This window comes from Alligator mississippiensis, chromosome 5, assembly GCF_030867095.1.
Source record: "Alligator mississippiensis isolate rAllMis1 chromosome 5, rAllMis1, whole genome shotgun sequence".
Taxonomy (NCBI): Eukaryota; Metazoa; Chordata; order Crocodylia; family Alligatoridae; genus Alligator; species Alligator mississippiensis.
Genome location: NC_081828.1, coordinates 103,794,038 through 103,818,699, shown reverse-complemented (window position 1 = coordinate 103,818,699; position 24,662 = coordinate 103,794,038). Strand labels below are relative to the sequence as shown.

At 41.7% G+C, this 24,662-nt stretch overlaps 1 protein-coding gene across 1 annotated transcript in view; it reads left to right on the top strand.

The window, feature by feature from the left end:
* CDH18 (cadherin 18) overlaps positions 1-24,662 on the top strand; it is a 445,884-nt gene that overhangs the window by 304,974 nt on the left and 116,248 nt on the right. Inside the window, exon 6 of the mRNA XM_059728627.1 lies at positions 24,348-24,515. Within this exon, the coding sequence (XP_059584610.1) occupies positions 24,348-24,515 (168 nt within the window). The remainder of the gene's footprint in view (positions 1-24,347; positions 24,516-24,662) is intronic.

Sequence of the window (24,662 nt, the reverse complement as noted above, 5' to 3'; positions counted from 1 at the left end):
GCACCAGAGGGGTGTAGGCCAAGACAGTGTTGTACATGCATAGCCCACAAGGCTTGGGGACACAGAACACTTGAAGCAGGAGAACTGGCCAAGCAAAAGAAAGGTAGCCTCCCTATAAAAAACTCATATACAATCGAAGTTGTGGCGGATGAGAATAGGAGGGTGCAAGTCAGAAGCTTGGCACAGTAAAGGAGGCGACAGGGGAGAGCACAGCAACCCTGACATTGTTCCTGCCACACCTTGTGTTAGTGGTATTGATTTTGTTCCATGTAGTTTCTTGGCTGTAATTTTCACTTTGCTAGTGATCAGGGAGTGGTCAGTGTCACAATCAGCATTCTGGAACATGAGGGTCTTCTACATGGAAGTTAGAACTTTTCTCCTAACAATAGCAAGATCTAGTTGGTGCCAGTGGCCTGATCGTGGATGTCACCATGAAACTTTGTGGTGATCTTTTCCAGCAAAATATGAAGTGGTAATGCACAATTCGTTTTGGATTCAGAATTCAAGAAGTCATTGGCTGTTTTCATCCAACTTGCTGATGCCAAAACCTCCTAGGCAATCTGGCCAAGAGTTGTTGTCTGTGCCGATTCTTGCATTGAAATCTTTGAGGAGGTATTGTCACTCAAATGATGGTATCCCTTTGATAACTTGGTGCAAGTGTCATGAAATTCATCCTTCTCCTCAGGGCTAGGGCTGAGTGTTGGTGTATAAGTGATGATGATGTTTGCAAAGCGGATGGTTGTGTAAAGTCTAAGTAAGATGATGCACTGGGTATTTCTATAACCTTTGCCACCTTGTTGCTCACAGCAAAACTAATTTTGTGCAGACAATTTTCTTCAGCGCTTTTACCTTGCCAGAAGAAGGTATAATTGGCCTTTTGGCTCAAACCAGCATCTGCAAGTCTTGCTTCCTGTAGCACTGTAATGTCAATCTTAAGTTTGTACAGCCCTCAGTCAATCAAAACTGACTTCCGTATGCTGCTTATGTACTGGAGGTCTTCATTGTCTGCCAGGCCAGGACACATGGTCCTAAGGTTCCAGCTTCCAAGCTGGAAGATTCTTGGTTTCTCTTTTTTGCCAGATGCAAGGTTTCTGTCTGCTTTTTGGCTCTTGCCCTAGCCCCATGCACCCAATGAGGCAGACAGACTGTGGCAGGTCAGCACCTAACTGTCCAGGGTGGGAGATATGTTTGGAACCAGCTATACTGCAGGAGTTACCAATGCGGAGGAGGTCTTCTATCTGCCTACCTTTCAGGGATCCATTCATAGATTGGTTGCCAGCCATGGCTGAAGAGCCCTATCTGCCCTGTGTGGATGCCATTGACAAAATCACTAAGTGGTTATGCTCATCTGCCTTTTGATGGCATTTCCTCCATCAAGGGTTCTACTACCCTCCTCAGGCGCTCATCCGCCCAAAGCCGTTGGCACTTCCTGAGGTTGCCAGGTTAATTTACCACCACCCAGCACTTGGCATTGACCAGTACAGGTTGTAATGCTTATCATCATAGCGGTAGCAGGTTTTCAACCCTGACCTGACCTGACCTAAAGTGCTCCATTTTGAAAGCCTGTTTCCTTCAGGGTCAGATTTGAAGTGCCTTTGCCATTTCTGGAGCACTTCAAAGGGCATGTATAGCTTACTTTTCAAAGTGCTGTAGATGTTACACCTTGGAACCTAAATCCACTGTACTACCTATATGAGAAAAGTGGAACAATGTTTGGCTCATATACTCAGAACTAAACAGGATTCTTACATTTGTACTAATATACTATACAGAGGCTTGTCTAGTAAGACAGTGGAAAGCTTCTTTTAGTTACAGACCAACTACAAGATATTGAATTGTGGATTACTGTACAGATGTCCTCAAAAGCAACCTCCAGGGTAATGAGGAGATTTAGGTGCACATGTCAAACATTTGCAGCACTTTGAAGAGTGAGCCATACATGCCCTTTGAAGTGATCCAGTAATGGCAGAGGCACTACAAAACTGACCCTGAAGGAAACAAGCTTTTGAAATGGAGCACTTCAGGTTACATGTGCAGACTCTTCAAAGCACAAGTGGGGACTTTATGAAATGTGCTCTCTTTTTGCACTAGGGGCTGCAAAACCATATTGACAGTCCACTTCCCTCCTCTTTGCCCTTGCCCCTCCCAGTAATAAAAGCACTCCATCTGGGGGCCATGCCAGGGGATGTCTATTTGTACCTGAAACACTCCATGTTTTAAGTCTATTAAAGGGCAGCTGCACTTTGAAATACTTCAGAAGTTGCGTATGGCTCTACTCCTAGGGAATTAACTACAGATATGTAGCAGTGCTTGTGTAACCTATACAGAGTCAAGGCTTACTTTGCTGAAATACAGAGAAAAAATAGGAAAATAATCTACATTTTTTGTTAAACCGGAACAATAAAGAATTTAGGTTAGAACTGGAACTTACATCTTAACCCTGCTGTATTCCATCATAATATTGCAGCAATTAGGTGATTTCATATAGACAATAATCTGAAAGACTAACAATAATCTGAAAGTCTAACGACAAGGTTAAAGATGTTAATTTAGCCTTCAGGGCTGCTGCCTAGGCCTGCTTGAGGTAGCCAGGGTGGATTTTAATTAAGATGCACACTTTATTTTAGATCTTATTTTCTCTATACTCCTTGATTAACATTTCTTTCTTTCTGAGGGGGGAAGGGCTTGGCAATGTCTGGTATTTGCTTTGGGTTTGTTTTTGAGGGGCTTCGTAGAAGAAAGGGATTGGCCCTCTTGGCTAGATGAATTAACTGAAGTTCATGTTATGTATTTCTGATTTCTCAGATCTGAAATATAAGATATGGCAAAATATTTCAGAAGAACTTTGTTAGAATATAATTTTTTACAAGAGTTTCTTAAGTTACAGACAGTTTGAGTTATTACATTCAAATCTGGTAGAAAATTCTTCTCTCACAATCTTCCATAGTGGGCATGTCTACAGCAGACGCTGCATTGCCATAGCAATGCAGTGCTATGGTGACGTAGTGGCTAAAAATAACTATGCGCCACCGACATGGTGCAGTAATGGCTGTTATTGCATTGTCATTTAGTGCTTCCCAAAGAAAGTACTAAATGAGAGTGCAGTAACAATAGCACCATAGCGGCACATGTAGACATGCCCAGTAGCAGTCTGTTTAGAGTTTAAGGTCAATTCTGGTAAGGAAGAGAGAGTAGGATGCTGAAGAACCACACTGCAATAAATTCAATCATACATCTATTGTGCATGTTGTTTCTGCAATGCAGTTTCTTTCTTTCTTTGGCAAAAAGCTGCTGCCAATTCAGCAGCAGTTGTAGCAGGGTTAAACCTTTAGCTTTTGACTGAGCAGCAAGGGAGTAATACAAGTGATGGTGGAGAGAAGAATTTCCTCCCTCCTGCATGTGAATGGAAAGAGAACATAGCCCCCAGGCATCTTTCCAATGTTTCCATACCTCCTTCCCAGCACAGAAATCAGCTTCTTTGCTTTAAATACACACCCTAATTTGGGATGGCTATCTTTTACAGGAAAGGTGCATGTGGTGTGCAAATAAATACGTTAGTTATATTATGCGGTTACCAAACAACTGCATGTTTTCATGACTGTGCAGAGGTCAGTCCCAATTAGCTTAATGGTTCACCATTCTACTGTGTATTACGTACTGGCATCTTTTGTTTTGTTCATGCTTAAAGGAAGTGTAGAGCTCCAGCAATTGTGTGTCAGCCAATTATAAGTTTATTGGAATCAACCAATTTCACTATTTGGAATTACAAATTAAATTCCAGGTAAACAGCCTTTGGTTCTTTACACTACATCACAGATGAATTAGTCCAGGAATGTTTCATTGTTCTCCTTTCTATTCTTGCTGTGAAGTAGCAATGAAAAAAAATTGTCATCTGGGGAAATGTCTGTTTGAGATGTCATAAACAAGGTTCATTTCAAATTTGACAGACTAATTGTTCTTCGGGCCCCACGCTCTACCATAGCTGAGGCTAGCTTTTTTTACATAATGGTGAATTTTAGGGAGTGGAACAGAATAGATATTGTTCTTTATAATGCAGACTTGGCTAACCTTAACCAAGGTGTGCTTTCTATCATTTTGTAATATGGAAGATATTTCTCTTGTCTATAGCCCTTGGAGTTTAGATGTATGTTTCATTGTGAAAGTGTGTGAGAGAGCGAGAGAGAACTGCTTTATGGAGTGTATTATTTTTTGTTATTACTTCTATTAGGAATTCAATCTCTCCAGTTCATCTGAACAGAAAATATTCTATTTACCACAGAAATTAATTATTTCTTCCAAGATTAGGGAATGTAATCATAAAAAAATGACTATTTCACTATCTTTGCCGAATGGCCAAAGCCATCCAAAGTGATATATTGGCTAGATTTCTAAAGACCGATTTGTATGCAGTTTACTTTAAGTAAAGTGATAACACATAATGTGGTTGCCAAGATAACAGTTTTGCCCTCTGTATTCATTTAACATAGTGAATTGTTTTATACATTATCTGTTGAGTGACTTTGATTTACACCAACTGTGGATCTGTCCCTAAAACTTTCTTCTGTTATTGTAAACTGTCTTACATGCTAGTTTGGGCAGTGTCTTAAGATTGGCTATTCTGCTTTGTTTTAAAACTGCTTTATATACCCTCACATTTTTTTTCTGTTCACATTTACTTAACAAATAATATTTTCTCCTGGCAGTTGTCCTATTTATAGTAAAGGTCCAAAATCATTTTAGTAATATGTCAATAGAATTGCAGCAGTCACATTTGTGGACTTTGTATTTAATTCTAAATCTACAGTTCTCACTTGGGTTGATTATAAACAAATTGTCTGGTTGTTGTTTTGTTTGTATTGTTATATATGTAGTTAAAGATATTTATAAAATACCAATGATACTTTGCATTGCACATACTAAATAATATTAGGAAAATACCACTTCAGTGTTTCTCAAATTAGAAAGATGTGACTAAGTTCACATAGAATTTTTATAAGGATTGAAAAGACCTATGTAGCCAATGCTGACATGCAAGTATATGTCATGTTAAAAATATAGCCAGGCACAAATCTACTACTAGATCACATGGCTTAATGATATAGAAACACCCTCCCATTGGTAGCATTTTATTCCTTGATATAATATTTTAGTCAGGAAAGAAATGTTTCTCAAATAAAATTGTTTCTTATTAGACAAAGTACGCTTTAATTGATTAGGATATTATTGAAAACCAGGCAATATAAACTCCAACTTGCCTTTGTTGCTAACTTGTTTTGACATGAAAAAGTCAAGAGAAATTTTGGCAAAGATCGCATGAACCAATGGAAAGCTTCATTGGACTTCATTAAGAATTTTCCATTGAAATGTATGTATTTTTTAAGGAAAATGGTTTGTGTGATGACATGTCCTGTAGGTAAATTTCACTATTGTCCTTTTACGTATTTTTCCATATTTCCCTTTAGTAACCACAAAACAAAATATTTTATCTTAAATATCCTTGATGTATACAAAATCCTGAATCTAAGCAATTTGATTTGTCAAATAGAAGTGAAACCTTTTATCTTGGGTTTGTCGTACATTAACTACAAGTCTACTTGCAGTGCCTAATCAATGATAAATTCTGAGTCCCAGAAGCTTTGCTTTTCTCTGTTGTATGGTGTGCCTGCTTGGACTATATCTCTCATGATGCACCCAGTCTAATTTCTTTTTCTGTTTGTTCATGGTGCAGTATAAAAGGCCCATCACTATGGTGCAAGATGGGAGATGTATCAAGACACAAAGACTGGAGGTATAAGGCGTCCAAACTACAATTACCAGAAGCACTGGAAGATTTTGGATTTAGGTTATTTAAGTGCTCTTAGTATTTGCCCAAAGTTCAGGGCAACTATTTGCCTTTGTGAACAAGTGCTTCAAAGCTGTACCCAAAAGTGATACAGAGAGGAAACAGATGGAAATAATACAATTCCATAATTTCATTAAGTGGGTGCATCTACATGTCCAATTAACATGTAGCAATAAACTCTGGTGCAAATTTACACCCGAGTTTTGTTTCTCACAGGTGCAACATTCACACATATGCCTGGTACTGCAGCATGTTGAGCAGGGCAGAGCAGCCCTGGGCTGGAGGTGGCCCAGGGAGTCAGCCTGCCAGCCTAGGGCTGCTCTGCCCCAGCTCGATGTGCTATATGGAGGCTGGCTGGGGTATGAGGTGCTACAGTGCAGGGCTAGCTGGGAGGCAGCTCCCACCCTATAGGACCCTCGTGCCCCAGCCAGAGCCAGTCACCATCTACACAAGCATTTTGGGACATGTAACTATTCCACTGTAGTATAGTACTTGTTCTGGACAGAACTATCCTACAGCAAGGTTAATTAATGTACTTTGCCCTAATAGAGGTGCACATATAGATGGTGATGCTTTACTGTAGAGCTAATTAGTCAGCTCCATAGTAAAGTGCACATGTAGATGCACCTAGTAAGGTTCATTTAAAGTCTAGGCCAGAGAGTTACTTTACAAATGAGTTAGACGGAGGTGTCAAACTCTTGTCTTGTGGACTGGATCCAACCCATGGAGCCATGTCAAGTGGCCTGGGCGTATGTGGATGGGGCAAGTGGCTGTGGAGCTTCCCAGCTAAATCTGGGGCACAAATCCCATGTATCGGCAGTGGGGGAGGGGTGGTGAAAAATAGCTGCATTAATATCCAGCCCTGCTGCTCACCCTACTGCCATGCCTAGATCCAGCCCATGTGGAGCACTACAGTCTGGATCTGGCCCATGGGTGGGATGAGTTTTACATCCTTGAGTTAGGGCCTTGTTACACACAATGCACTTAGGCTCCTCAAAGTAGTAATTAATGTCATCTCGAGTTTGGATCAGTCGCATGTTCAGGCAAGCAGTGGCCTTAAGGACTGAAATGCAAGAATCCACCTCCTCTTCTCCTCCCGTTCGAGACTTCCCCCCACCCCCTGCCCCTCTGGCTCCCTTCTGTTCCCACCACCATCCCTAGGACTTCCCCCATGACTCAAAGTCTGCCTCCCTACTTCTGCAGCCCTGGAGCATGGGTGAACCATGAGGACTTGGGAGGGCAGGGGGGAAACCCCAAGAGCTGGAGGGAACTGCCACCATCTCCAACCATCCTGGGTTCCCTAGCTTACTTGCTGCTGTTGGTGATGTCCTGGAGGAGCAGGCAGGGAAGGGAAACCCACCCACCCAACTACTGCCTCTGCTGCTGTTGAGCTCAACTGCTCTCTGGGCTAAGCCCAGCCCAGACAGCAACAGCAGCGATGGCAGAAGCAGAGGTGGCAGTAGCTGAGCAGGCAGTTTCCCATTCCCTGTCTGCTCCCCCAGAAAAGCACTTGCAGCGACAAATAAACCAGGGGACATGGGGAGAGAAGAGGGGATGGAGGTGGTGAGCAGGATCTGGGATGTTTCAGGGGGGCAGGGTTGGCAGTAGGGCTGTGCAAAACACCATCATTTCATTTCAATGCCTGTTTCACCATTTCAAAGGGACAGAGTTTCATTTCAATGTTTTATTTCATTTCAAAGCACTGTCCCATTTCGTTTTGTCAAAACTGTTTTGCTGTTCAATGTGTTTCAACTTTTTGCTCATAGGCTATACTGGAGAATCATGAAAATGCCTGAAACTTTGTCATTTTATGGCTGATTTAGATGAAAATTGCAGGGATGATAGCCCCTTCTGAGGGAATGTAGCCTGCCAAGTGTTAAAGAGAGAGGTTTCTTGGAAACTCCACCTCAAACTTCAAATGCATCCCCAGGAAGGCTGTGGGGCTGTGCCAGACTCCTCCCAGGGTAGCGGGCCCCCAGATTTGTGCTGGATGACAGGAGGCTGCCACTGCCACCTGGGATCGGCGCTGGGCACAGCCAGCGGCCAGTGCCAAGGAAGACTGATGCTGCCGCTGGCCCCAGGCAGCAGCAGAAGCTTCCTGTCATCCAGCCCAGTGGTGGGTGGCAGGGGAGAGACAGGGCTGCACTCTGCGCAGCTCCACAGCCCCGTGGAGCTCAGCCCAGAAGCAGGAGGCAGAGCGCAGCCCTGGCTCTTCCTTTCTGCCACCACTGGGCTGAACTCCATGGGGCTGCGGAGCTGCTTAGAGCACAGCCATGGCTTTCCCTGCCCACCACTGCTGGGCTGAATTCCAAGCAGCTCTTCAGCCCCATGGAGCTCAGCCTGGCAGTGGGAGGTGGAGTGCAGCCATGGCTCTGCCCACCTCCTGCCACCGGGCTGAGCTCCATGGGGCTGTGGAGCCACTCAGAGTGCAGCCCTGGTTCTCCCCTGCCTCCCGCTGCTTCAAAACTCGAAACATTTCAAAACTTTCAAAATGTTTCAAGTGTCCTCATTTTATTTCGAAGATGTTTCAGAGCTTTTTGGGTTTTTTTCGATTGCGCTGTTTCAAGCTCAAAACGCATCGAAACAGCTTCTAAATGAAATACTCGGAGAAATTTCACACAGGCCTAGTTGGTAGGCCTGATTCGGGAGTGGAAGGGTAGGGGGGGACAGTGAGCCTATCCAGGGCTGGGGGCAGGGAGTAAACTGATTAACCCAGTTTAGTGGGGGATGGTAAACCTGATCCAGATGGGGGGTGGGTGGAAGGGAGGGGTGTTACCTTAACATGTACCAGAGCCTAGAGTGGTCATGTTAGTCTAATAGAAGCTGGGCAGCACAGATCATAAATACACCTAGTTTACTTCAATCCAGAATAATTTTCAATTGCATACAAGCCATGATTTCAGCAGAGATAAGGTTTATGCCTCATGTTTTCAGGCAGGAGCAGACCATCGTACAATATAACATATCTATTCAATTCAAAAGAAAAATGGATTTATGCAGCTGTGTCAATATATGTTACTTCAGTTTTTTTTCTTTATTTTTTTTAGTCAAAGGGACAGGGCTTATTATGGAACTTATGTACCAAAATATTGGGTATTGTTTTTAAACATGTTGATGTGATACTGTTTTATAGTAATATTGCACATATAACAATGAAACAATAGATATCTGTTTTCAGTTGACAGATTTATTGTACCTTCAGGTTCAGATTTATTTAATCTCCAACCCAATCAATATTTAACTCCCAGTCTATACATTCTGATTGAAATTCAACAGAAGTCAATAGATACTTATTATGTCACCTAAAGGACAAAGATTTTGTGGGGTTTGGGATCCAGGAAACAGTAGCATTTGTAAACGCAATTATCACAAGCTTCTTGATGGAGTTATTTCATTAAATTCATTTTATGTATGTACATGAATTTTATATATATATAGTATCAACATCTTCTGTCTGTGCATTGTGTACATTTAACTCTAACACTAAAACAGCTTTGTTTATTGCATTATATTGGTTGCCTGTTCAGTCTTTCATTTGGCAAGAATGCAGTCATCAAATGGAGTGGGGACGAACCTTTTTAGTGTCACAAATCAGTTCTGCTACTCTGATTTCTGCTCCCTGTCACCTCCCCCATCTGCCACATGCCACACACACACGGACTTCTTGTACCACTTGTGGCTTGCATGTTATTGGTTGGCCACCCCAGAGTAATGCATTTGTTCTCTCAGTCTTCTTTCGAAGTACAGTGGATGTTGCAGAATACTTTTTGTTATAGTGGAGGCAGATCATTGTTCGGTCAAAAATATTAAACATTCAAAATGAGTGAATTTCTTGCAGGGCACATTCCTCCTTTTTATAATACATGAAAGTAACAGTGATAATGGTTTTCATATCCCTGAGGTTTTTCACCCAAAGATTTCTAAAGCCCTGATTAAACAAAATGCTTACCATTTTTTTGTAACTTCACATACATAAGCAGCTCTATTAACAGAAAGTTTTACATCTTCAGATCAACTTAATTTGCATTACTTGTGCTTTAAAGTTACACTCACGTTTACAGGCTTTGCAACAGTTTCCTAAATTATTTACAAACCTTATTTCAAATTTGGCACTACTATCATGAGGTTGCTTAGTATTATTAAAGCTTTTTAGAGACATGCATATGAGGCACTGAGATTGATGCATATGAGCTCAGTCATGTAACAGTGCTTAAGTGGAAAGGGAACCTAATCATCTGAACTCTTGACCTATTGCTAAAACTCAATTTTTCCCTGGCAGATATCTGAAACTATATGTCTGAAGCTTGTGTATCAGCTGAAATATAAGCAGGTCAGTAAATGAAATTTCATTGAAAGGGAGTTTTCAATGTGTTTTTTCCCTAACGTGACCTGGTATGATTGCTCCTTTTGGATGCATATAATCATTGTCTCTTATCTTGCCCCTGTTATCAAGGCATCACTTAGCAGTCAAACTGCAATTTTATACTACAGAGCAGCCATCCACATTCTAAATCTTCAGTTATTTGGATATATAACCACATAATTACTAAAGGCAAAAAGTTACATTTTTATAGGTATAAAAATCTAATATAATAAATAGACAGGAAATGTGAAGGTAAGCCTGAAATTCTATCCTCATCTTCTACCACTAAGTCAAAAAATATATCAGCTATGGCCTGATTTCAACTGCTTTTTGGTCAGTTTCTATGTCATTTAATACATTGATTGAATGAGATTTCTTAGGGAGAGACTGGGAAGAAAATTAATATAGTCCAACCATATCAGGACAGTGGATATATCTACATACGTGTATCCTTGGTGTTCTCTGACAGTCCTGCCCACTTTCTTTGGAAGTTGTGGCAATCTGGAAATGAAGTGGTGAATGTACTCTAGAATGGTCCTCCATTTCACTCTAAAGATTTCTGACTTGTTTAAAAGTGGAGTGCCACATTTTTAGGACAGGCATGAATGAGCAAAAGATGATGCATGGGTTGCGCCACGCTCTTTGGTGATAGCCTTGAGCATAGCATGTTACAGTACAGACAAACCTAGCAAGAGCTGTCAGGAGTACTGAAGTTGCCTCAGTTCTAGATGGAGTCGGGCACTAATCATTCTCATGTATTCACAAAGCTGAACATTATATAGCATACCAATGATAGAAACAATATTACATTTTAGTCAGTCAATTTGGAAGGATTCTCCTCCATCTCAGGAAATAAATGTAGACAAAGATAATGGAAAAGCAAGTTTAGGAGGTCTTAAAAGCAGTTTAAATAGGGGATTTGTCATAGAGATTGTTTAGCTACATTTTGCTATCACCACATCCCTGGGAAATTATTGATCACTACTTAAGATCCTGTATTTTTTCATAAGGACAGAACAAATCGATATAGAAATTCTGAAAAGAAGAGTAATCAATAAAAAAGACCCAGTGGATGCATCTACACTAGACACTTTACTGCTAAGTAGTGTAGTTCACTGCACAGTAAGCATGTGCATCTACACATGCATATGCTTACTGCTCAGTAAACCTTGCTAATGCAAGTAGCAGATTTATTTGTGAGTAGTTACTGCACAGTAACGCATATGTAGAAGATTGCCCAGGATTACTCCCTGCCCCTTGGAGAAGCCTGCTACTGGGGCGGGTTCTGGCATTGGAGCACAGGCAGGGACTATGTCCCCCTGCCCCAGCAGCAGGAAGCTCCAAGCCCCCCACTCTAAGAACATGATTATTATCTCCCAGACCCACTTCACCACCATGAGCAGGGAGCTGGGAGATCCTACAACTGTGGAGCTTGGGCTGGGGAATTAGGATCTCCCAGTGCTGGCCCCATGGTCATGAAGCTGGTGCTTGGAGCTTCCTTCTTGTGGGGGCCTGGGAGCCTGTTCCACACCCAGCTCTGTGCCTGTAGACCTGAGCAGGGAACAAGCTCCCCAACCTGTTCCCCACCCAGCTCCATGCTCACAGAGCTGAGCAGGGAATAGGCTCTCCAGCCTCTGCCAGACAATTGCAGAGTGAGGGCTAGGAACTGTCCTGATCAGGACCAGAAACCAGCACTGCACCCTGGTCAGGTGCCTATCAAGGCATAGGGCTTGGAAAGAGCTGCAAGGGTAGGGCAGATTGAGGCTGGGACCTGGGACCTGCCTGTCCCCTACAGCTCTTTCTGAGTCCCCTGCCCCAATCAGGGAGCTGGGGCTGGGAGCTCCCTGCTGCTGCAGAAGGGGGACATTGTCCCAGCCCTGGCAGCAGGCACCCCATGGGGGCAGGGAGCAGTGTTCCCATACTGGCCAGGAGACAGCTGTCTCTTGGCCTTGTGGTCCCTGCAAGACCCTGGGCTAGCACCCAGGGGGAGCTGTATGGTCCCCCTGGTGGCAGCAGGGGCCCAGTGCAGGGCCATAGAAAATGGGAGCAGTTTGCTGCTGGGAGCAGCAAATCTGTTCCCACATCTATGTGTGTGTAGACACGTGCCCAGGAGTGTTTACTAGCAAGTAGTTTACTTGCAAGTAAACTGATCCCAGATCAAATGCATAGACAAAAAGGAAAAATATCAGTGAAGCATTTATGTAATTGTTTAGGCCCATAACCAATTTGAAAAAGTTGTTTGGAATGTTCTGGAAAGGAATGTTTAGTTATTGGAGAAGTCATAGTTTTGTATCTGTGTGCAATTTGGAGCTTTTAAGGGTATTTATAGAATAATGAAATGGAGAAATAACATCAGCAATTAGATTACAAAAAATAATACATAATAAAGAATAAAAAGGGAAATAAAATCAATAAAAGTTAGAAGTCAAGAGGAAGAAAATAGGTAAGGGAATCTAAATACATCAGGCAAAATGTTATGGCTGTCAGAGCAAAGGAAAATATGAAGATTTGTTTTCAGTACTGTAGGAATAGAAGGAATCCTGGCAGTAATATAGGCTCACTATTTAATGGTGATGGTAATAATTTAATAACAATACAGAAAAGGTCAAAATGATCAAAAAATATTTCTATTTCATATTTGAAAGGAAGCATATGATGTGCTTCTATCACATGAGGATGGTGAATAGTTTTCAGGTTCATTAGTAACCAAGAGCAATAATAAATTAATTATTCTTGATATGAAGATTTTTAAATAAGCCAGCTGGTCTAACTTGGAATAAAGTATCTTTAGAGGACTGTCTAAGATGATCTCTAGCCTACTAATATTTGTTTTATATTACAAGACTGAAAGTGTGCCAATGTTGTACCAATATTCAAAAGAGCTGAATGACCCAGGTAAGTATAGGCTAGTCAGACTGACATCAATCTGAGGCAAAGTAATGGAAAAGCTGATAGGAATTCAGTAGATAAAGAATTATAGGACAGGAATATAATTAATGCCAGTCAACCCAGTTGTATGAAAAATAGGTCTTGTCAAACAAATCTGATTTCATTTTTTGATGAGATTACAAATTAAGTTGATTGAGGTAACTGCATGGATGTAATAAACTTAGACTTCTGTAAGGCATTTCTACTTGCCATTTGGACTGATAAAAATCACTAAGCAATAGCAACAAGTCACATGTTGAAAGGATTAAGAACTAACTAATGGACAGATCTCAAAACAGTCATCAGTGGAGAGTCATGCTTAAATGGGAATGTTTGTAATTGGGTTTCACAGGGATCATTATGAAGCCAAATGATATTCAGTTTTTTCATTAAAGATTTGGAAGTAAATATAAAACTGTTCCTGATTAAAATTTTTGGATGACACAAAAATTTAAAGAAAGGTATGTAGAGTGATCTAGATTTTTTGAAAATGTGGGCCTAAAAAACCAAAATGTGTTTTAATACAGCCACAGGCAAAGTCACATAACTGTGAACAAAGAATTGAAAGTATTACCCCAGAAGGGAAAGATGTATCTGAGGCATAGAGGTCAATCAACTTAATATGAGCTTCCAGTGCAAAAAGGGCTGATTTGATCCTTAGATGTATATAAACAGGAGAGTAGTGCAGGGGATTTTATCCCTTTATATATCACTGATGAAGCTGATATAGGAATGCTACATGAAGTTCTGGGGCCAGATTCCATTCCACCTATTGGTTGTCTATGTGGACTTAGGCACAGTTCTATTCTACCCTATTCTTATACTTGAAAATCCATTAATGCATATACTTTTGTAACAAATCATCATCTGACCCTTAGGACTGAGGCACAGAAAAACAGCAAGGAGAAGAACCCACCCACCTGCCTTATTAACTTGTTTCTCCAGGATTTGAGCTGGGTGGAATAGGATTCCCTTTGGCATCGCCATTTGGTCCACTTAAATGCCAAATACATGGATAAGAATCTGTCCTCATTTTTTAAAGCATGTTGAAAAACTGGAACCGGTTCAAGAGAGCACCATCAAAATTATTTAAGTAATGTAAGAAATAAGAATTACCTTTATAATCATAAACTTAAAAAGTTCAATCTACTTATGTTATTTGAAAAAAAGGCTGAGAGGTGACTTTCACAACGTATAGATTCCTTCATGGTGAAAAAAAGGTAAGGGTATAAGGAGCTCATCAGTTTAGTGAAGAACTAACACCTAGAAGCCAAAGCTACACTAATGGAAACTGGAAACATGGCATTGATTTTTAATAGGCTGATCAACCACTGGGACAAAGTACTGGGGGAAGAGATGAGTTATCTACCTCTTGATCTCCTAGAAGACAAGATGCCTTTCTCCAAGACATGCTTTAGGCAGACACCCTGGGCTCAATCCCTGGTGAAATGAAGTGGTCTTTGATGATCTGATAGCTCCATTTGGGCTTTAACAAACTGTGAATCTATGAGATGAAGAATTCACCATTTCAGTATTTGAGGATTTGAAGAACTTAATCTTTTTGGGAAAATATAATTTAATTGCAGATACATTAGGTTAAGATCTAAAGTTACATTCAAGGGCCTCAATACATCTGCTGAAGGTAAGGACCATTGGTAAACATGGACATTTGTAGGCAACACATTAAAGCGGTTAAATGCCCTTTTGCACCGCTATAATGGTGTTGCTGTTTGCATGAGTTTGCAAATTTGGCAGTGTATTACACGTTAATTCCAGCCGCTGTAGCAAATTTGGTGGTATAATGCACTTTAAATGACTTTGGGGTACAGCAAATGAGTTTGGGGTGCAGCAAACAAAAACACCTCCAAAGAGTTTGTTTGCTACCTTACAGCTGCAGAGGGAAGCACGGGGCTCCATGTGGCTCAGGAGCTATGCAGGAAGCCCAGCAGCAGCCCAGGAAGGCAGGCTGCATTGAAGGAAAAAAAAAAAAAGTGGCAAGCTTAATCTTCCCCCCCCCTGGAGCCTGCCTGAGCTGCATGGGGGCTCAGTGCTTCCCTCCACAGCTGTGATACCTTCTGGGATTGCCTAAGCTGGGTGCCTGCAGGAGGGTTTCCTGGTGCAGGGGGTGGCGCCACTGCCACAGAGGGAAGCCCCAGCCCTCCCCCCTGCACCAGACTTCCCCCTCCCTGTCCCAACACCCGCTGCAGCTTAGGGACTGCTTGGACCACCAGCAGCTTGCTCTCCCCTCCCCACCACCGGAGAGGCAGGTAAGGACATGGGTGTACATGACACGGGGGTTTACTTCACTCTAAATTGAAGTGATGTTTTTAAAAAAACACTGCTTCAATTTAAACCCCCATGTCCTCTACAAATACCCCATGAGTTCAAATTTACTTCCTCTCCCAAGATAGATTTCCTGTGTTTTAGAGTAAATGAAGAAATGTTTTAAATAGAAGCCAAAAATGGTACCTCTGACAATGTTGTGTTTATGAAGAGGACATTAATCCTTCGATCTCTCTGAAAAAATTAGCCACCACTACTGGCCACCAGTACTTACTACTGGCCACCAGTGATACTGTTGCCTGACTTTAGATGGACACTATCTGTCAAAGGGCATTCAGACACTATTAGAACTCTAAGAAACTCTAGTACAGTATTTACTTGTTAGAGATCATGTTTCTTAACTTCCAATTTAATGCTAACTTTTCTAGGTTAAATAGTTATGAAGGTGGTGGGGTCTTCTGTGCTGGAAAGCACTTTAATAGTTATTGTGTTGGTCTCACTGCACCCACAGAGTGACTCTTCCTGTGTCACTTTGAGATTAGCACCATGAAAGCACTTAACCCTCTTGCATTCCTGAAAGTCAGTTTATATTCCTTGCTGTTCCTCATACCCCAAAAGAGTGTGTATTTTATCTGACCCAATTCAAATCTCCTTGTTATTTATAAAGATAGGGTAAAATATTTAAATGAACAGCTTTTCCCTCATTTTTATCTATGGTGGGCACATCTACATGTAGCAGCCTCTAAAAAATGGACCCACCTGAACAGAAGGGGAAGAGCTGCCTGGCAGAGAGACAGAGTTTGTCCCAAAGGGGACACTGTAGGCTCTGAGGGCAAGTGAAGCTGTTTGGGAGCAGCCCTGTTGGGAGTGGGAGGGGTGATGTAACCCCAGACAGTTTTGAAAGAGAGCCGTTAGCAAAAGCCCGGGAAGGGCCCTGAGCTGGGATTGGCTGAGAGGCTTGGATAAAAGGGGGAGCAGTTTTTCCAGCGGGGGGGGGGGGAATGAGAGAGAGGGGGGGTGGAGGGACAGGCTGGAGACCGGATTGAGTGTCTCAGCGCAGCGGTCCCTTGGAGAGCCCCTGAGAGAGGCCTGCAGGAGCAGAGTGGAGAAGCTGCAGTGGCAGGAGCAGGCAGGAACTCTGTTTGTGTGGAGAACCCAAGTCTAAAGAGACCTGACTGCAGCCAGCGTGGCTGGGTGAGAACAGCAGAGCCGGGGTGGGACTGCCGGAGTCTGCCCTAGTTTCCCTGAGGGGTGAGGGGCCCCAGGGGCAGGCAAAGCCCAGGGAGGGGCTGCATTTGCTGGGGCTGTGAGGCTGTGCAGGGCAGCAGGAGGGTTGTTATAGACTGCAGCCCAGACACTGCTCACAGCAGAACCAGGGAAGGGGGCAAAGGCAGGGGAAGGCTGTCTTGCAGGAACTGCAGAGGAGCCACCGCTTGCTGCCCAGAGACTCCAGGAGCACGGAGACAGACACCAGCACCAGGGAGCGTCCACAGACAGTCCCGCTCCCTGAGATACCGCGCCAGGGGCAGTGCACACGGGATCCCCAGTGCACCGTGTGCAAGTGAGAGACTGTGTAAATAAGTTCTTGAGGATTTATTAGACAGTATATCCATGTGTTTATTTCATGATTATTTATGATGATGTAAATAATTAAACTTTGTAAATAGTTTGAGAACTGTGTGCAAGGGTGCTTGATTGTACTGGGAGGCTCTCCGCTCGGGGCACTGCAGCAGCTTCCCAGGGGGGCTGGGCAGGGCAACTGGCTACCGGGTACCCCAGGATCCCATTATTCAGGTGAGGGTGCATGTAGTGTCGTGCCCAGGGTTACATACACAAGACATTTACTGCAGAGTGACCATCAGGGCACACAAAACTAATATACCTGGAGTAGGTATTTACAAGTACTACCCTCCTCTGAAGTTTTTTCATGCACACCAGTGCATATGTAGGTGCTGACCCAGCTTGCTGGGGCACAAGGGTCCTTCAGTGTGTGGGCTGCCTGCAGGCTGCTCTGACTGGGCTCAGTGTGTTGAACATGAATAAACTCTGGAGCTAATTGCTTTGGAATTATTTGCTCCTGGGCGCACGTTCAAACAGCATCCCTACAAGCCCCAAACTCTGGAGTAATAAACTCTGTTTATTTGTGAACATTAAATGCACATGTAGACATGCCCAGTGTGCCCAAACATATTATTTTGCCCCTCAGAGAGTAAACCAGTACAGATTCCTTGACTTCTGCTTACAAAACTAAAGATCTAGACATTAGTGCCTTGTGCAATCTGTCACCTTTAAAGTATTTTTAAAGTGTTAGAGCTTTGCAGCTTATTTAACGATTGATGTAGAGAGAGTCCCACCAGATGAACTGGTTGGCACAAAAGTATGTGTGTTGTTTGGTTGCTAAATTAGTTGATGAGTTCAACACAGATCAGTGAGCCAAAGTTAAAGTGTAATATTTACAGGAGTGAGTACAGTCACAGTACTGTAAACCTGTAATCTACAACCACTAGACCCAAATGAAAACCCCTCCATATCAGAGTGATTGGGAAGCTGCGGTCAGACAGCAATTTGCAGGCATTGGGAAAGCTACAATGCTTCAATAGTAAAACACCACAGGCAATAGGATCCTGTTGATTCAGCCAGCCTACAGAGGTCTGAGAGGAAAAAGGAATATTTTTAAAAAACCTGGGAGTAGAAAACAACTGAAGCAGAACTGACAAAGCTAGCATCCATTATATAGCTGCTTTAACTATGGGCAGTAGAAAGAATGACAGTATCCTGCCCAGCTTGGGTGGTCTGTTGCTATGGTAGTTCTGTAATAGACAGTTTCACAATGTACAGTGACTGTGTATGGCAGATTAGGTTTTCCTGTCTCATCACCTGCAGGTAGCATGGCATCATGTACTATATTTATTTCACTTGGTTCTGCTCTGCATTAGGAAAATGTTGAATGATATTGTGATTCCATTTGGCACCCACACAAATATGAGAAGAAGTTATTTCTGCTATGTCTTTTCACTCCATCAGTAAAGTCTTCCTTCAAGCTAATAAATATTATCAATTTGGGAGGTTTCTACCTGTGCTTTTTCAATTTTTTTTATACTTTCAGGCTTCCAGTCTCAAAGATTCCTGACAAAGCTTTTGTTATTGATGGCAAATGTTGATTGATTTTTTTTTCCCCTTCCTTTTCTATTATAGCATCATTACTCTAGCTAACCCACTTGATTTAATCAAACAGAATATTATATTCTAATTTAGTTTTCACTGCTGTTGCCTACTTATTCAAGAAGTCTTACCAATTTCTCCAGCTGAGGAGAAAAATTCTCTCTCTCTCATGCTTACATTACCCACGTCCAAATGACTGCAGCCATGCGCTATGTGGTGCCGCAAACACATCTACAGTGCCATACACCACACTGGCCCTATCTGGGACTCTTCACCGGCCAGGGGCACATAGGCAGGGGCTCCCGCCACTGGGGGGTAGCCCAGTGGGAGGTCCAAGAGCCCACCCCACACCTGTGCTCTGAAGGCCTGAGGGGTCCGTGCCTCCCCCATCTGTGCTTCAGGTGCAGCAGGCAGGCAGCAGCAGGCACCTCCACCCAAAGCACAGTTGGGGGGAGTGCAGGCCCCCCAGGGCCTCTGCCGCAGTGGGGAACCTCCCTCCCCCCCACACACCACTGGACCACAGAGACTTACGGACCCAGCCATGTCTGGGCCTGAGGCCACTTGCATCCAGCTGCTGGGTGGGTGTGGCTCAGGGCAGCAGCAGGACACAAGTGGGGTTAGGTCCCAGCCTAACTGGGTCTAGGAAGATCTGGTCATCCAGGGGCACGTGAGGGGGAGCTCTCGCCATTGGATGCAACCTGGCAGAGGCCTTGGGGGCCTGTTTTCCCCCTCCCCCCCCCCCGCACCTGTGCTCAGGATGGAGACAGCTGGTGCTTCAGGCTGCCTGCTGTACCCTAAGTACAGGCTGCGGGGACAGGGGCCCCTGGGGCCTCCACCAGGCTGCACCCAGCGGCAGGAGTCCCCCCCCTGCACCTTTGGGACTACCAGGGGTGCAGACAATTTGAGCAGTCCTTTGGGCGCACGTGGGCTCTAGGTTATGATCTTGGCTGTGTGTGTGCCCCTGCTGCAGCTACCCAAAGTCCCCGGCCCAGCTTCCCTGTGGCTCTACCTGCTCCCCCTGCCGCCTACTATTATATACTGTTATATCGTGTTATATACTGTTATTTCTATATTTTCTTTCAGCTGAGCCTCGCCCCCTTGCCAGCTCAGCAGTGGGACGCATGTCCCAGCGGGGCGGGGGAGGGGGACATAGGGAGCAACGCAGGGGGGGATCATAGTTCCTGGGCTGCCCTTTACTTCCAAAAACTGATCTTTACCATAAAAAGATTGGAGACCACTGATCTAGGCTGAACAAAATAAAACATAACAAAACCCCTTTATTTTAAATATTCTTAAATTTTAGGGAGCTATGGATTTGGGGTTAATTTTGTGGCTTTTGTTTAAAGCGTGTGTCATGTTTAGACATCTAGAGCCCTATTGTAATTCTTTAGCAATTACCTGAATTGCAGGGTGGAGGAGGGAAGGAATGGGCAGGAAAGCCACATGGTTATATCCTTCCAAGTTTTTGTATTTTCAGTTAGAAATTTATTTTAATGTACTCAAGACACTCAAGAAAAATAATGTTATAATAAAGTGATTCTAATAATAACCTATCCACATACTCCTAAATCAACACAGTGACAGAAATAGAACTGTCAACCACAATCTGAAAATAATACTAATGAAATTATCATATTTCTCTGCTTCCTATACCACTTGTTTTTCATCCCTAATTAGTCAAAGTTCTCATGTAATCAGTTCATTAAATGGACATTTAAAATATATTTTAATGAGTGCAGTGATTATTACTGTTACCAGACTAACAACATTAGAAACCACTAGAAAGTACTGCAGGTTTAGAAAAAATGTAGATGATGATTACACTGGGGTGGCATGACCTAATGATACTTTATGAGAAATCATCTACTGATCAGTGTTCATGTTCTAATAACAAAATGAAACATTTCACTTGTGAATATTTTACTTTCATGTGCCAAATTGAGTAGCTGTAAAGGAGAAATAAATAGCCTTATTCAATTCCCAGGTATAAGTCCTTTTTGTTAAGAATGTGTAAACTTGGCTTGGTTTATGTCATTTTCTACCTTGCATATCTTCTTGGGAATGAGGTTTACTGGAATCTTGCCTAGGGGTTGTTTCAGGTATCAATCCTAGGCAGTAAAGTTTCAAAGGGAATTACTGATGTTGCTTTTGAGATCTGTCTCTGGTATGTTTCTGAGAGGCAGTATAATACAATGTCAGAGTGACTTTGGGGAAATGAGGGCTCCCTGCTCCATTTCTAGGTTTGGAGTATGCAGAACAGGAGCAGCTGGGTGGGATGTACTTCTGGATGGTGCTGTCAGGGACACTTCCAAAGCTATACAGATGAATCCTCAGGGACCATTCCCAGTCCAAAAGTGAATGACTGTCAGAGTAGCTTGAAATGTATTCTAGAAAACAGCAAGCAGGAAAGCCCTCTTTGTTTTGTTTTGTTTTTTAATTAATTCAGGTAATTTTGACTATACGTATGATTTTGCAACCAAACTCTCAAAACAGTTGGAAGAATATTCTTGAGCTACATAACATACTGAGCTTTTGATTGTGAACTTTGCTGATGGCATACTCTAGGAAAAGGAGTTTACAGCTTTGCTGTGTGGCTAATAACGCTCATTGGCCACAGCCTCATGAGCAGGCTCATGTGATTGCTTTAAGTAAAAAAGTGGCATAAATTTGTACTGCTGCTTTTTGCCCTGGTGCACACCCGTGCACATGTGGTTAATGTGGAGAAAAATGCTCCAGGTGCGGTGGGGGATGTTGAGGCAAGCACCTGCGCTGCCCCAGCAGCCTTACCTAGAGTCCTGGGGGACTCCCAGGTCTCCAGCAGTGGCAATCTGGGTGTGCAGAGCCTGGCCAGCACTTGAAGTATGGCTATGGCTGGCCAGGCTCCAGGTTCCAGTAGCACATGCTGTCGCCACATGCCCAGTCCCGCTTTTTTCTGAGGGTTTTTTTAAATTATACCAGGATTTCCTGGTATCTAATATGCAGTGTGGAGAACCAAATCACATATACAAGGTGTGTTTTGTGGTGCCTTGAATGCCTTTGATGTGCTGCAGAACTCACATGCATGCTTGTGTGGATGCACCCATTGGGCCAGTTCTGACCTGATCCAAATGATCTGGGGTAAACAAAGCAAATTTTTGTTGTAAGCAATTGGTTTCCAGTTGGTTTTGATTACCACTATTTGCCCATTTATTTATTTTACAGAAAACAGAGTGAAAGTAGAAACGTGTGGGAATGGTTAGAGCTGAGCTATGTTCTTCACGTACTTCTATTTACACATCTTCTGTTTCCACTCTTCAAGATATAAACCATTTTCTGAATGGAAAAAAATTACTTAACATTTAGTATATTAATATACTCTATATTATTATTAGTAGGGTTCTGTAGAGGACAGAAATTTCAGCTGGTCATGGGTTTCAAGTTTTCAAAATTTGCTTTGTTTTTACTTCGAACAAAAAACTTTTTTTTTTTAATTTTCGGTGAAGGAACAGCAAAAAATATGCTTTATTCATGACAAAGTCTCTCTTGACTGAGTTTTTGCAGGGGTTATTAGATCTAATCTATTTTTCATTTTACTTTATAATTAGATTAATCCAATATGAAAAACCCAAACATTTTTATTGGTAAGTGTTAAAAAAGGCTTTTTCACATCGTAGAAACTTTTTTCCAGCCTTCTTTCAGAGTTACATTCCAGTAACATTGACTATATTTCTTCAACCATTTTGCTTTCTAAGGAACTGCATATGAAATGGAATATGTTTTTCCTTTAAAATTTCTCAGTCTAATTCTAATATTTACATGTAAATTGTGGCTTGATAGTGTATTCTGGGTATTTTGTGATGATCCAAGTTAAGAAGCATATCTTTACTTGATGAACAAACAAATAAAGTAGAATTGCACAGCTTAATATTAGTCATCTTTCCCTTTGGTTTCAGTGGCCAGGATGTTAATGTTTCTCATAAGAACAAACTTAAATGCAAATCAAAATTGATTTAAAAAATCACAATATTTTAATTTTGTTTTTCTTAAGAACACTCCTCCACAATTATATATACATTAGTTATATCAAATGCTAATTTATTTTCTAAAATATTTATTGCAGTTCTCTCCCATGCTATCCTGATGAATTTTCCTTATAGAAACCCACTGCATGTGTGGGTATGCACCAGTTCAGCCTTCACAACAAGTATGCAGTTTAGTTCCCTGAGTTTAAAGCAGCTGCTCTTTGGTTTTTCAGTAGGATAGTAAGAATTAGACAGAATACACTGAAATGTATATTTCAGGTATATACTTTCAGGATTGTTTCCCTGTTTTTACTATTGAAAAACAATTTGGCAAAGTTTAAAATATAATAAAAAGAAAATGGTACTTCTGGAAATATTTTTTCACTTTAAATAATTGTGGAAACACAAGCTTCAGGAACCATACTGTTCTGAAAATTGCTTTGAGGGGGAGGATGCTTATTCCTTATACATGGCTATCAAATGATTTAAACTTGCAAGGGAACAACAGTTACACCTGTTGAAGTTTTTTTTTTTTTCCCCTCCAGTCATTGTAACAGTCATTAAGTTTAAAAGATCATAGTTGAGTTATTCCCAACATTTCATAGTTTTATTTTAACAAGGGTATCCCTTTATGCATTTTTAAGGATGTCTTCATAGCTGTAACTTCCGTTTTCTTCATTTAACAGCATGCTTCCAATGCCTTTTAAGATCACTTTTAATTCTAAAACTTGAGGAAGAAGTCTGCTCTAGAAAGAGGCTTAGGGGATTTTTTTCATGCTTTATTATCTTCTATATCAGATGGGCCCACTTTTCAAGTAATATTGTGTGTGGTTTATCTGACCTCCAAACTTCCCAACACACTGGGATTAGAGAAAGTAATTGGATTCTCTCTATCTCATATATCAACACCAGTGATAATAGTTCCATGGGTCAGATTATTCCCTCAGTGATTTTTGTATAACTTTATTTTCATCAGTATGTGTTTGCATATGGGGAACATTTCTAATTATTTTGCTTAAAATTAAATAAGATTTTCAGCTCCTTCACTTTCAAGTTTGTTGACTGGTAGAGTATCACTAAAGTAAAAATTTGTTTTTCATACTAATGCTAACAGTTGCATCTAAAACTATGAATGCACATTTTTTTTTTTTAATGTGAAGGTGCATGTTTTTAAATAGTGTTTCAGCTACTACCTATCAAAACTTCTGGGAAAAAGAAAAAAAAATATTTTTGTTCAAATACCATACATAATTTGAGCTTCTTTGATGGGGCATAATTCACATTCATTAAAATTTCAATTAAACTACTACTTAAGTAATTATCATATATGAGAATACATTGTCTTTTCTGATGATGTACCTTGAGGTCTTTTTACATTACATGAAATAGATTAATCATTTATTAATATATTATTAAATTTTCTTGTACTATGGGTGATTTTAATTTCTACATATCCTCAAGCAAACTATCTAGCAATTGCTACCATAATTATATTACAAAACAATGAAATACTCTTTGACATTTTTCATAGTGTAATATATAACTCATTTTTTATCAGTTGTCTGCTCACAAGAGACTGGCAGTGTGTTGATTATAAATCAGAAATTAAATTAAATATGGTTTATCTTGGATGTATGTAGACTTTTCATTAGTAGAACATTTGCTGTATCCTACCTTTTTGACAGGGGAAATTTTGCAGGTGTCTGTCCTTTGTTGCTGTTAGGAAAATCTAATCCTGATCTTTCTCTTGTTTTTCTTTACTTCACAGGAGTTATCAGGACTGCCTTGCATAATATGGACAGGGAAGCCAGAGAGCATTATTCTGTTGTCATTCAAGCCAAAGATATGGCTGGGCAGGTCGGAGGGCTATCAGGGTCAACGACTGTAAATATCACACTCACCGATGTCAACGACAATCCACCAAGGTTTCCTCAGAGTATGTACAAGTTCAGGACATGTTTGATTTGAAAAACCACATTAACTTTCAGTGAAGGATGAGGTTATTAAAGAAAACTGATCATAAATCAAGTTGGCAATGAGACATTGGAAAATGGTGGGATGCTCTAACTTTGTTCTGCTTTTC